This window comes from Fulmarus glacialis, unplaced genomic scaffold (assembly GCF_000690835.1).
Source record: "Fulmarus glacialis isolate BGI_N327 unplaced genomic scaffold, ASM69083v1 scaffold23896, whole genome shotgun sequence".
NCBI lineage: Eukaryota > Metazoa > Chordata > Aves > Procellariiformes > Procellariidae > Fulmarus > Fulmarus glacialis.
Genome location: NW_009217810.1, coordinates 40205 through 52531, shown reverse-complemented (window position 1 = coordinate 52531; position 12327 = coordinate 40205). Strand labels below are relative to the sequence as shown.

Below are 12327 nucleotides of genomic sequence, written 5' to 3'. Positions count from 1 at the left end.
AAGAGGAGCCGAGGATGTCAGACAGCCTTTGAGAAGTAGAACACTGTTGCACTCTTTGGAAAAGGCAGAGATTGGAAGCCACATTGGCATGTGGGGGCATCTGAAGTGGGGAAGATGACTGAAGAATACTGAAAAGCCTGCAAAATCTGGGAGCTACTGTGCAGAAATGGAGAAAAGAATTAGACTAATGTTACCGATAGTTACGAAGTGAGGGGAGGCTGAACTGCAGCAAGGTTTGACATTTAATAGAGCAGGAGATTTGGCCAGAAGTGGAGTAGAGGAGAAAGGCAGCAGTGCTCTTGAGTCTGACACTATGATGCTGCTCAGGAATATAGCCACATACTGAAAAAGGAAGGTGTCCCTAGAGCTACCTCTGCTGCAAATATTCCAGTTCCTCTCTTTTTAACATTCCCAGTCCCCGGTCAGATTTACCTCAAACTGTAGTGGAGTATTGCAGCGACTAGCAGCCAGAGAAGGAATTGGTGAGAACATCATGCCATAACCGTTGCGACTCTCCTCCTCTCCTGGCAGCGATGAGCAGGGTGTAGCAAGCTGTGGGCTCACTGAGCCAGGAACTGAAGGGATGGGAGGTGGAGGGGTGACGGGAGAGAGCGGCCTCAGCAACTTCTTAACATTCTGCTCCATCAAGTAGCGAGACTTCCATTTCTTCAGGGGACTCAGCAAGTCTGAAAAAACAAACTGAGCTGAGGATAGGGCTGCACCATTAACTGTGTACAAATCACACGCTGTCCCCTTCCCCCTACTCCCAGCCCAAATGGAGCCCATGAGTCTCTGATGTGACTACAAAAGATTCCTAAAAATGCACTACCACTGAAGTACTTCTACTTCAAGACGTGTAGATACTGATAACAGAATAATACATAATCATACAATGAACAAGGAAAGGAAATATTTCAACTAGAAGAAAGTAAGCACAAAAGGGAGCGGGGGGGAAGGGAGCCAAGAAGGGATAAAAAGAGGAGCGGAGAGGGTCAGAAGGACATGTCACTGCTACGAACAAACCACAGGCAGCTCAATTTTCATTACCTGAACCTAATAGTTCCCTATACGCTACACATCAATACAGCCCAAACACATTTCACTCCCACAAAGGATTAATGCCTTTCCCTCAGGCCTACTCCTATTCAAAATAGTATCTTCTTTTGATGCTCAGTTTAAAAAAAAAAAATCAAAACAATAGTCAGTAAATTCTGCAGTTCAGTTGTTTGCTTCTTCAGGTCTTGCTCGGGGACGTGCATTTATTGGTTCTGGCATTCTGTTCATTTCTCACTCATCTAACTTTTCAATAATCAATTCTGTATTTTCTGTGTGTTGTCTAGCTTCCTGTCTGTCATCCTTGGAAAAATGATCCCTGACTGGGCAGATCTTCACCCTCTTTCTCTGTAGAAAGATTCAGACACAATATTTAACCATTCTGCTGCTTTACTCACAGATTTTAACTTCTCCATCTTTGAGACTTACTTAATCATTCGCTTATTACATACGTGCCTGTGAGACTTTGCTATATCTTCCTACAGTCAGCAGATATTTAGTTGTCCATCTAACAGCACCCTGCTGAAAAGAGATGATATTGTACTCTTTTTTTCCCCTCTATTGGACAAATGATCACACGGCACTGAGGTTAATGATGCAAGATAATGCGATTATCTTTTCACAGGAAAATACTAAGAAACTTTACACATGCTCAAGCTAGAATGGGTCTGCAGAAATTTGAATGAATGGCAAAGTAACATTCTCACCTGCCATAAAGCTGTGCCATCAAGCAGCAGTAAACATTAAGATGTCATCCCGTGCAGCTGCCTTTGTTATTCAGCAGCTTCCCCAGTTTCACTCAAGTGCCCACACTGCCCTGATAGTGCTGAGCACTTACCTGTGTCATCTTTGCAGATGCTGGAAGAACTGCTGTTCTCGTTACTTTGGTATAGACATTGGGTTCTGTTCTCTTGCGGAGCTGGTGAGGTCTGAGTCATCCCCTCCTCCAGGGCTTGTTTGATCCAGCGCTGAAACAGAACGAGACTACATAAACGTGCAACCCCTCCGGTACTTTCCATGTAATCTTGCGGGATGTACTCAAACTCCTACACTTCTGTGCAGCAGGGCAGACTACTCAGAACACTGATATTACCTCCTTCGCGTGCACTCAGACAGGAACCCGTTAGAACACAGCTGTTAACACTGAGTCTACCACCTACTGTGATGGGGCTGACTGTGCTCTTGATGAGATGTATTCTGGGGATCAGCAGTCTTCAGCAATAACACAAAGATAAGTAAAGAGCAAATTATAAATAGATAAAATGCAAAACTCTGGCAGCTAAAAACTATTAAAAGCAATTAAAAGAAAAGGGAGATAAATATGATGAACTATCTTAAAACTCTAATTTTTGCAAAAAAGCTGTCTCCTGCCTAGGAGCACAAACACACTGTCCCCCTGCTCCACTAAGACATATTAGAACTTAACATAGATTCTACGCTAACAATTCCAGCAGAGAAATGGCTGAGTTTAATCATGTAACAGTTCTTCCAGGACTGTGCTTGCTGCCAGGGACAAAGAGCAAAAAAATCTGATAAAATGCAAGCAGCAGTTTTCAAGGGAGCTAAAACAAGAAGAGAATAATAATGGCAAACCTTTTCTTCAGCTACTAATAAAAGAGATAAAAGTCACAGTGGTCTTCTGAACACAGACAATACAGAATGTTTCACATCTCATGCAAGTGAACATGAATTGAAGCCTCAGCAAATCAGCTGCTGCAGTGGGTGTGCCAGCCCTGTATCTTGATACAAACTGATTCCTGATGGTAGGCAGGAAACCTTTGCTTACTTTACTATAAAAAAAATAATTGCCACAATATAAGGGAAAACATCCAGGTGATTCAGTAAAATGACAGCAAACTGCTGAAAAAAAACAAATAGTAATTTGGGTAGTTTACCCAAGGGACTCACTTTACCAGCCTTTTCTTCTCCCAGGGAGGTTTAAAATCGTAAGTTTACCTTTCAGTAATCCACAGTTCATCTGCATGCCAGCAATACGTATCCTATTAGAGATACACGTATATGTCTTATGATTCCTCAAAGCTATCATGAAAGTGCTTTAGAAACTCAGTGGCCACAATCCTCAAAGTGAAAACTTCAATGCGAGGATGAAGAGCAGGTGACAGGATCTATTTTGATGGCCTTCACTACTGTACAGCAGATGCTTCTTCTCTGTTCAAATATAACTCAATGGATTCCACTGCAGTCACCAGGAAAAGTGAGAAGTGCCAGCCAGTCTGGAGCACTGCTACCTCAAATGCAGCATCTGATCTGACAGCCAAGTCACTGTACAATGTGTGATTAACATGAGCAGGTTATACAGTTCAGTTTCCTTACGAGGTTCAGACATTGGCATGCTTTGGATGCAAACTGAGATCATCAGCTGAGGTTTTTTGGCACAGTCCTCAGTAGTTTAAGGAAGAGGCCTGCTGACAATCCAAGAAAATATGTAATCTATTTCAACAGCCTTTATAAATCAACCTTCCTGACGGAGTAGTCAGAAGCATAGAAGACAGAAAGATCAGGTCTTGAGAGAGCAAGTTCTGAACCATTTCTAGACCTCAGCTGGCTGAAAAGGAGGTCTTCCCTGTGAGAGTTTTCTAAACATTCCTGAACATGAGCAGCAGACTTTTTCTACATCTCCAGACTGTTAGTGATAAAAACACCGAATGCTACCAAGCATTTTCCATGAAAAAGCTGTGGAACTCCTATAAAGTAGATTAAACCCCTTATTAGAACAGTTATTGATTAGTTACTTTCAAAAAGTAGAAATCTAACAAATTAGTTTCTGCAACATCTGTTCTGGAAACAGAAGCTTTCAGTATTTTATTAAATTATTTAGATAATGGAACAGGCAGTGTACTTAAGTTTTCAGATGATGCCAACCTGTTACAGAATTCACGTTTTTCCTACTAAATTGGGAAATGGATGGGGAAAAACAGGACACAGCTCAGCACAGGCTAGAACAAAGTACCATATAAAGCCAGAAACAATCACTTCTAAAATTACAACAGACTAGAAAACTAATGGGTTGTTCTAACAAACATAGTAAATCACAAACTGAACATGAGTCTAAATCAATCTGTCAAAGAAAACTCAGTCATCATACCGGGATGCACAAAATGGGTATAGGCTACAAGACACAGAGCAACTTTCTGCTTTGAAAATGCCCCAGCTGCAACACAACATCCAGTTTTGGATACTCAGCTTCAGGGAAGATGTGGACTAAATGGAAGTCATCCATAGCTAGACTAGTCCATTCCCTCTCCAGCAGTGAGAATTATCATGTGACTAGAAAATAGCCAAATGTAGCAAGAGATTGGAAGACCTGTTCCATGACAACAGTTTTCCCTGAATTGTGAGCTTGCTGGCTAGTTGTACAGCAAATGCACCAAGCAGAGAACTCGGAATAACTCTGCCATTTTTGCTCTGCATGCTTCTCTCTTCCCTGAGGCTCAAAGACACTGTTAAGGTTCAAAAAAACATCTCGAACCTTGCAGTTCTCAGCTTAAAGATGCACAGGGAGATTGCCCAGGCACATGGAAACAAACATGGTTTTGTTCATATGAGTATATACGAACCATCGAGAGCTTTACCTATGAAGAAATACCCAAGAGAGACCTTAGCTTCTTTTTGTAGGTGCCTGTTAGGGTATGACAACAAATTGGCTGAAGGTGGAAACAGTAAAGTCCAAAGCTTCTCTCTAGAAAAACTCCCTCAAAGGAAGGTGAAGAAACCAGGACATGGTACCTGACTTTGAAAGCTACCAAGACTGGAAGATCAGAAAGGATCTCCATAAAATTCTTCTCAGGTAATCACACAAAAACTGGAAGACCCTCTGAGCAAAGCTGACAGACAACAGGCAAGATGAATTCTCATAGAAATCTGACTGAGCAAACTAACCTAAATTACTATTTCCCTGCAGATGGGTAAATGCTAACATTTACTGGCCACATACCATCTCTGGAGGAAAGTCCTCAGCTGGGCTCAGTTCAGGCTTCCTGCACGGCCACAAGTATCTGTTGTAGATAGACAGTCTACGATCCCAAATAAAGAGCTGTGGGCTTGCTTTCGTGAACAGGCAAACTCAAAGCTTTGCTAAACAACAAAGGCTCTCCAAAGACAATGGATCTTGACTGAGGCACTATATTCTTGAGGTCTTTTGCAACACTGCCCTATCCCCACAACGCCAACTATCCTCTGACTACGAAAATAATAACATAAAACATTCTAAGGGCAACAATTAGAACTCCTTGAATTGCATATGCTGGATAATAAACAGCCACTGCAGATTTGAAAGCACATGTTTCTAAGAAGAGAGTCACAGAACAGTTGTTCTACCATGGTAAAAGGCAAGGATGAAGACTGAACCCCGGATAGGAGAGGGTCAGCCTAGAGACTGCATCGTGCAGGAATATATGGAAATAGGTTCAAAGAGGACACAACAACTTTACAAGGGTGCCAGTAAGAGCTTGAGGAGTATACAGCCCCTGAAGGTAAGACATGAGCAAACATACCTTTTTACAGGAGCTGTAAATGCCATCCAACAGAAAGGGCCTTCGACGTCTCTCAGGGTTGAAAGGTGAACCAAAACGAATGTAGTGTTTAGGTGTGGTACAAATTAGCGGGGAGTGGATGAGACCCGGCAACATATTTAAGGTAGTTGCCAAAACTGTTGGGTCTGTAGTAATGCGCAGAGGGCATTCAATAGGGCACTCCTGCTTTTCTGCCTTGTCGTTCAGCCATTCGGTAACAAGATACTGAAGGAGAAAACACATGTCAATGCAACTGGCATAGGTGAAGAAGAAAGGCAATATGGCACAAAGGTGTATGCGGAAGCAAAGCTCAGGTCAGCCCACATGCTATAACATCCCTTCTCAACAGGAAGGAAACCAGCTAGGACTTCCTGCATAAACCCAATTTTCATCTGTTGGAGGCACAACAACAGGTAATCCAGTTTTACAGGAGTAGCTCCATTTTATGCTCCATTAATCTTATTAGAAGGTTATCCCAAAACTTGATCACCTTGTTCAAAACTAGTTTTTAGCTGCAAGTCTAAATGTATTAATGGCTAATTTATGGCCAGTACGTAGCAGCTGCCTGCTAGCTTCTGCGATTTTTCCTCCTTTCCCTTACAAGTTTCTCCAAGCTTGTACATTATAGTCTGCAGTCACACTCCCTCTTGGTCTTCAATTCTAAGCTGAAAGCTAACCTCTTCTGCTTTGTCCTAAACAAATACCCCCCAGCCTGCCATCCCACCCCATCCCAAAAAGATACTGCCGCTGATTCCTATATCAAACACATTTTTATGCCATTCTGAATTTATTTTTAAATTCCAACTGATCTTTACTACATAATGGCTCCACTTTTCTCTCTTCTTTCTCTTGCTGGTATACACAAGAGAACCTTTGTTTTACTGTCCTTCACAAGATGCAGCACCCTGGTTATTTCAAGGTGGTTTTCTTGGTTTTTTAAGCAAGTCTCACTACACCTCTATGCTGCTTGATTTAAGGTAACTTTCTTGGTTGACAGTCTTTTTCTCCTTGCTCTTAAGACACTGGGAATATGCAGAAAACTTCTTGAGATCATATGCATCCAACCTTTTCTAATAAACATCCTTTCTTTTGGGCCCAAAAGCTAGTGCTCTTTTCCAAACTATCAGCATCTAGTTTTTAAATGCCAGTTACCCCATCAGAGTTGTAACAACCACTTTTGCATGCTGCTGCCAAAAGCTTTTGCTAGCTTACTGTGCATAGATCCAAACACATCGGCTCTCCCCATCTTTCTATTAGTACCTTGTTCCCCTGCAGGAACAACACAGCTTGCTGTCCTTACGGCCTTTGCCAGCCATCTCCCAAGCCTCTCATTGCCCTCCACACCAGTACTGAAACATCTGCTTTTTGCTTCTCTCACCCAGGGCTCAGCCTCCATCACCCAATTCCTTATGTTGCCAAGCCCCTCCAACCCTTCTCTCCCAGGGCCCTTCAAGCTGGAAGCAGTTTCTTTTCCACGTACACAAAGCTGTATAATTTGCCTCTTTCTAGACTCTCTGCTGTACCTAAAAGTGAGACCCTTCCTGTTGCACCTGTACCACTCTGTCGGTATCTAAGGTCTACGTAGACTTGCTGTAAAGATCAGCTAATTTCTTTTTCTGATCTTTGTGTGTACAGGGCTGACCAGCCAGATTCTGAACCATGATGAGGGCTGTTAGCCACTATAGAACAAATAATACAGTAAACAAAGACACATAATTCCAACTATTTTGAAGAACTGTTTCCCCTGAGCCAACTTTTCCCCAACGGCCACACAAAACCTCTTTTTCCCCTCTCCAGTTTGAGCACTTGATCATATTTACCTTTTTAGTTTTGGGGTACTTTACTGCAGCTCGATTAGACTGAGATCCTGCAGCCAGGATAGCAGTTGGGTCAGATCCCGTCAACTGTCTGCCTTCTCCTGGACCTTCTACATTGCTGACATCTGTTGCGGTTACCAAGCTGGCAGTGCTTCCTTCCTCTGGGACAGCCTGTGCAAGTTCAGCTTGCTGGGAACTGGCTTGTTTCTGCCTTCTCAGTCTTTGTGCTGAACTGGTCCGGTATCGAGAAAAGCGACTTTTTGGTCGGGGCCTGGAGGGTTTTGCTGGAGCTGGCTTAGTAACTGTTTTTTCGGGGACAGCATCCTACAATATAAACTGTCATTAGTCCGAGCACCTCTAAGAGTATTCCTTTTTTCTGCATACAGAATCAAGGATTGAGATTTATTTATTGACACTACCTGACTCATAAAATCTGGTTAGACCCTGTTTGTATTGGCTTTGGGGACCCTTCTAAAACACCGTCACATTATCATTTTGTCTGCTTTGTGTTCTTAAAGGGATCAACCAGAACATTGGTCTTAAGGAAGAAAGCAGCAATATGAAACTTGCCACTTGTCTCAACATAACTGCTTTTACTCCTGATCTGAGCTGACATGTATCATTCCAAGCAAGTATCTGGGCCTGTCATATAATGGGAACACATGCATCCAAAGTAGACCAAGCCAAAAAAACCGAAGAAAAAGCAAAAGAATTCCTCAATCACTGCAGTTACGCATCCAACTTAAGCTCACACCAGTACAGAAGGGGCCCACTTGGAAAAGGAGCTGGGCTTGTTCAGCCCAGAGAAGAGAATACTTAGGGGGACCTAATAGCAGTCATCTTGCATCCAGACTGAAGCCACCAAGAAGATGCAGTGATACACCAACATACATACACTGAAATGAGAAGTTCAGACCAGATACAAGGCAAAATTTTTTCACCATGAGAACAGTCATGAATTGGAAGAGGTTTCCCAGAGGGACTGTGCAATCTCCATCCTTGGAGGTATTCAAGACAAGACTGAGTGAAACCCTGGCCAACCTGATCTGACCTCAGAGCTGACCCTGTCTGATGCAGAACAGGCTAGAGACCCCACGAAGCTCCTCCCAGCCTGAATGATCTTATGATCAGATATGCTGCACCTGAGCTTGGAACAAGCCATTAAACAGTCCTATCATCGTCTTACCACTACTTGTGAAGACCGTCGTGTGTTCACCCCAGTACTGCTGTTACTGTTAGAAACATTTGGAGCAGCAGCACTCGGTGCTGAACTTCCGTCTTCAGTTTCAGGAGTCTCTGTTTTTATTTCCTCCAGCTCAGGAGCTTCAGAATTGATGTTGATTTCAGCATCAGTGCTGTTACGGTCTGATGGTTGCTCTCGTCTCCTCTTTCTCTTTTCCAAGTTTTCAAACATGTGCATGATGGCTTCTACTTTCCGGTCTTCCCGGGACTAGAACGCAAGAGTAAATTTAAGTCAGCACTGCAAATTATGCATATAAAGAGGAGGAGGCAAGAACAGATATGGATGCAGCACAGGAAGGAGAACAACTGCAAAATAGCAATGACAAGAGCCAGAAAGGGGACTGAGAGAAGCAGTGCTTTTCAGATATCTGCATTTTTCAACATGGCAAATTTCCCAGAATAACAACAACATAATCATGTGTTCATAGAGTAACTAGAAGAACTAGACTTTGTTCTGAAATAGGACCACTTAGATACTACTGAGTTATATTTATAAAATAGCCACAAGGAAATGCATAATTTTGAAGAACTACAAACGGTAAGAAAGAATAAACAGAGTGAAGAGACGACTTGGAAACAAATAAGAGCTACTTGCTAATGACCAAACATTAGAAGCAAACAGAAGCCAGAGGCAACAGAAGTAAGTGAATCAGTAATTTGCAGCAAGTATAACACACCACACAAACTGACTAAAATGATCCAGATTCATTCCTTCCCTGATGTCAGGAGATCACCCAGCTCAAAAATAAAAGCTCTTGTCTAAGCAGCTTACACAGTGGATAAGAAAAACAGAACATGAGAGAATAGAGAGGCAAACCAAAGGTATTTATCAAGTAAACAGAAAGGACAGAAAATCTTATCACCTAGCTGTGTCAGAAATAACTGGTAATTATGCATGTAAAAGGCCCAGTACAATAATGCTGCAGTGACTGGCAAAAAACAGGCTGAATCAAGTGAATCTTAGGAAGTGGGGTCAAGTGCCTTCTGAGAGTTGTCATGGAGGAAAAAGTACCTTGAAGCATATAGCAGTACTCAATGACAGCAGCCTGGTCTTTACAATTTTCTGTTCAAAAATATTCAATACACACAAAAAAACTTAAAGACTGGGAAAACTACAGATACAAGTATTTACCTGGTGCCAAGTATAGAAAACTGAATCTCATTAAAGGAGATTAACTGGTGCAACGTACAGGAACAGGGCTTAACAGGCTCATGGGGAACTAACACTTCACTTAGTCTTTTTAACTATACTGTCCCAGAAAGAGATCAGCTTCTCTGCATTAAAATGAAATCTTCCCTCCAAGCTTAAGGCCAGCCTGATGGAAGACTGCTCTTATTCAAATTTCAGTAGAAACTGACTGCTTTATCTTACCTGTTTTAAAAAATCCATGAGATAATCCAAGGATCTCTCTGCTGGCTGGCCCTCGGCTCTGCAATTTCCTGCACCATCTTAACATTTAAAGCATTCTCAGGAAATTTACACATGGAAGATCCATATCTCCAATTAGAGAACGTCGGGTGGACTAAGGTATTTGGTGAACAAACGAAAACCAGGGAACTCCTAGCTCCAACACATTTGTTGGCTGGTAAAAGGATGGGAGCACTTTTTCTTTTTTTCTTCCTTGGATTTTTGGTTGATTGGTTGTTTTGTTTTTTTGGGGGGTTGTTGGTTGTTTATTTGTTTATTTTGTTTTTTTGTTTTGCTTTGGGGTTTAATTTTGTTTTTTTAAATTAATGAATTAAGTAGAGCCAGAACAGCTCCATTCACATGCATAAACCATTCTAATCCAGGGAGCAATCCCAGGTGCCGTAAGAAGCACGAGAAAAAAAACAGTTCTACCCAGTACAGAAGGCAGCTGAGAAGGGACTGTTATCAAAGATCCAAGAGGACTATGAAATATTTTGATCAAGCAGACTGATTAAGACAACAACGATTTGGGAGCACAAAGGGATTTCCTATTAAAGAACATAGCAAATTTTGTTGACTTGTGCCAATAGCGCTGTTGGTGGTCTACCCCTCTTACTAACTTTTGCCACTTGATCCTACCCTTTTTCCACATGGTAACACGTTTACGAACCCATCCCGGGAACAGCTAAATGTTAACAAACCTCACCCAGCAAAATGGGTCAAGTTTTAACAAAATCACGTTCTGGTTCATCATATGATCTAGTTGAAGATGTCCCTGCTCATTGCAGGGGCAAGTTGGACTAGTTGACCTTTAAAGGTCCCTTCCAACCCAACTATTCTATGATTTTATGACTCTATATGGCTCCATAAATTCTTGTACTGGCAATAAGGAAGGGCAGCAGGAACATAAAAAGGGTGCAATTACCTTTTTTGAATCTGGTGCTGTCTTGTTAATGGTATGTTTTAGACTATAGAATAGCCCTGAAAGTTAACAGTTAAACCTGTCATATACCTTCTAATCTGCAGTACCCTAACATAAATCCTGTGATGTGGAGTCAACCTGGGTGTTCTTTGTGGGTTGTTTTTTTTTTTTTTCAGTGTTTTTGTGGTTTGTTGTGTTGTTGGTTTGGTTTTTTTTTTTAAATCAAATTACTGCAGACCACTGACAGCTGGAATTTGTGTTGAAACAAGTGAAATAACCAACTGGACCTGTTGGTCACTGCATGAAGCAAGTCCTAAGGGGGATGATACCCAGACCGAGAAAGGTACTTGCCCGTCGGCTGTGGACCAAGGCTCCCTGTTCATCTACAGGCTCCTCTTTCTCCCCTTCTTGTTTCTCCTCCTTGTCTGCCACCTGAAAGAGAAGCCCAGACTTAGTATGTCAAACAAAATCCGGTACTGTTTTAAAGTTATCAAGATTCCTATGGTAATCTAAGGTGCTAAGGGTTTAGAAAAGGTCTCCTGCAGTTTCTGTTCAGAAGATCCCAGTGCTGTATTGGATCAGATTCCACACCACTGAATGATAAAAATATATGTAACAAAGTGTCAAGGGTTTTACCTCATTGTCACTGACTGCTGCAGGTCCCTCAGGAACTTCCTCCGTTTGTTGACTGCTGTTCTCATCCGATGCAATACCCTGCTGTTCCATTTCTAGTTCCTTTCGACGGGCTTTTCGCCGGCGTGTTTCTGCCCCAATCAGTGTGCCTAAAACAGGTGGAGGTAGGTGTTCTGCAGCATTTGGGCTACGTTTCTGCACAGGGCAATTCCGGTTCCCCTTGTGACACGCACAGTCCACTTTATAGTTGCTGCTCCAAAACACAAACATAATTCGTGTCACTCTTCACTTCTCAACCCTTGTACAGAGACATTCAATGCATCTCCTACTAAACATCTCACCACGTGCCAAAGCAAGGACAGCAGGCTACCTTATGGCCTCTATTGTAGAATATGCCAGCAGAACTGGACAGAATAGCCGGAAAATGCAATTCAGTAGAAAACGGAGCAAAATGTAGAATGCGAGGAAAGGGCTGGAGGAAGATGTCCAGTCCAGGAGGGCAGTGGAGAGCTCCTGGGCGAGGTGAAGGACTCACCAGATGTTGTACTCATAGTCAAAGGCGATGGTAACCTCTGTGTCCTTGGCAATGGTGGCAACAGCATAGATACACAGGTGGATCATCCCATCAGCAATCACATGACGAACCTTGTTAAACAAAGCAGAGAGAAACTAACATCTCCACAAGTTGCACTTCTTACTTCCAAGAGGGAAGCCTCCTTC

The 12327-nt window shown here is 42.4% G+C and overlaps 1 protein-coding gene across 1 annotated transcript in view; it reads right to left on the bottom strand.

The window, feature by feature from the left end:
- Nucleotides 1-12327, bottom strand: part of SETD5 (SET domain containing 5) — a 41035-nt gene that overhangs the window by 13839 nt on the left and 14869 nt on the right. Inside the window, 8 exon segments of the mRNA XM_009579832.1 lie at nucleotides 433-686; nucleotides 1892-2021; nucleotides 5568-5810; nucleotides 7406-7726; nucleotides 8589-8852; nucleotides 11326-11406; nucleotides 11611-11857; nucleotides 12143-12252. Coding sequence (XP_009578127.1) covers nucleotides 433-686; nucleotides 1892-2021; nucleotides 5568-5810; nucleotides 7406-7726; nucleotides 8589-8852; nucleotides 11326-11406; nucleotides 11611-11857; nucleotides 12143-12252 — 1650 coding nt within the window.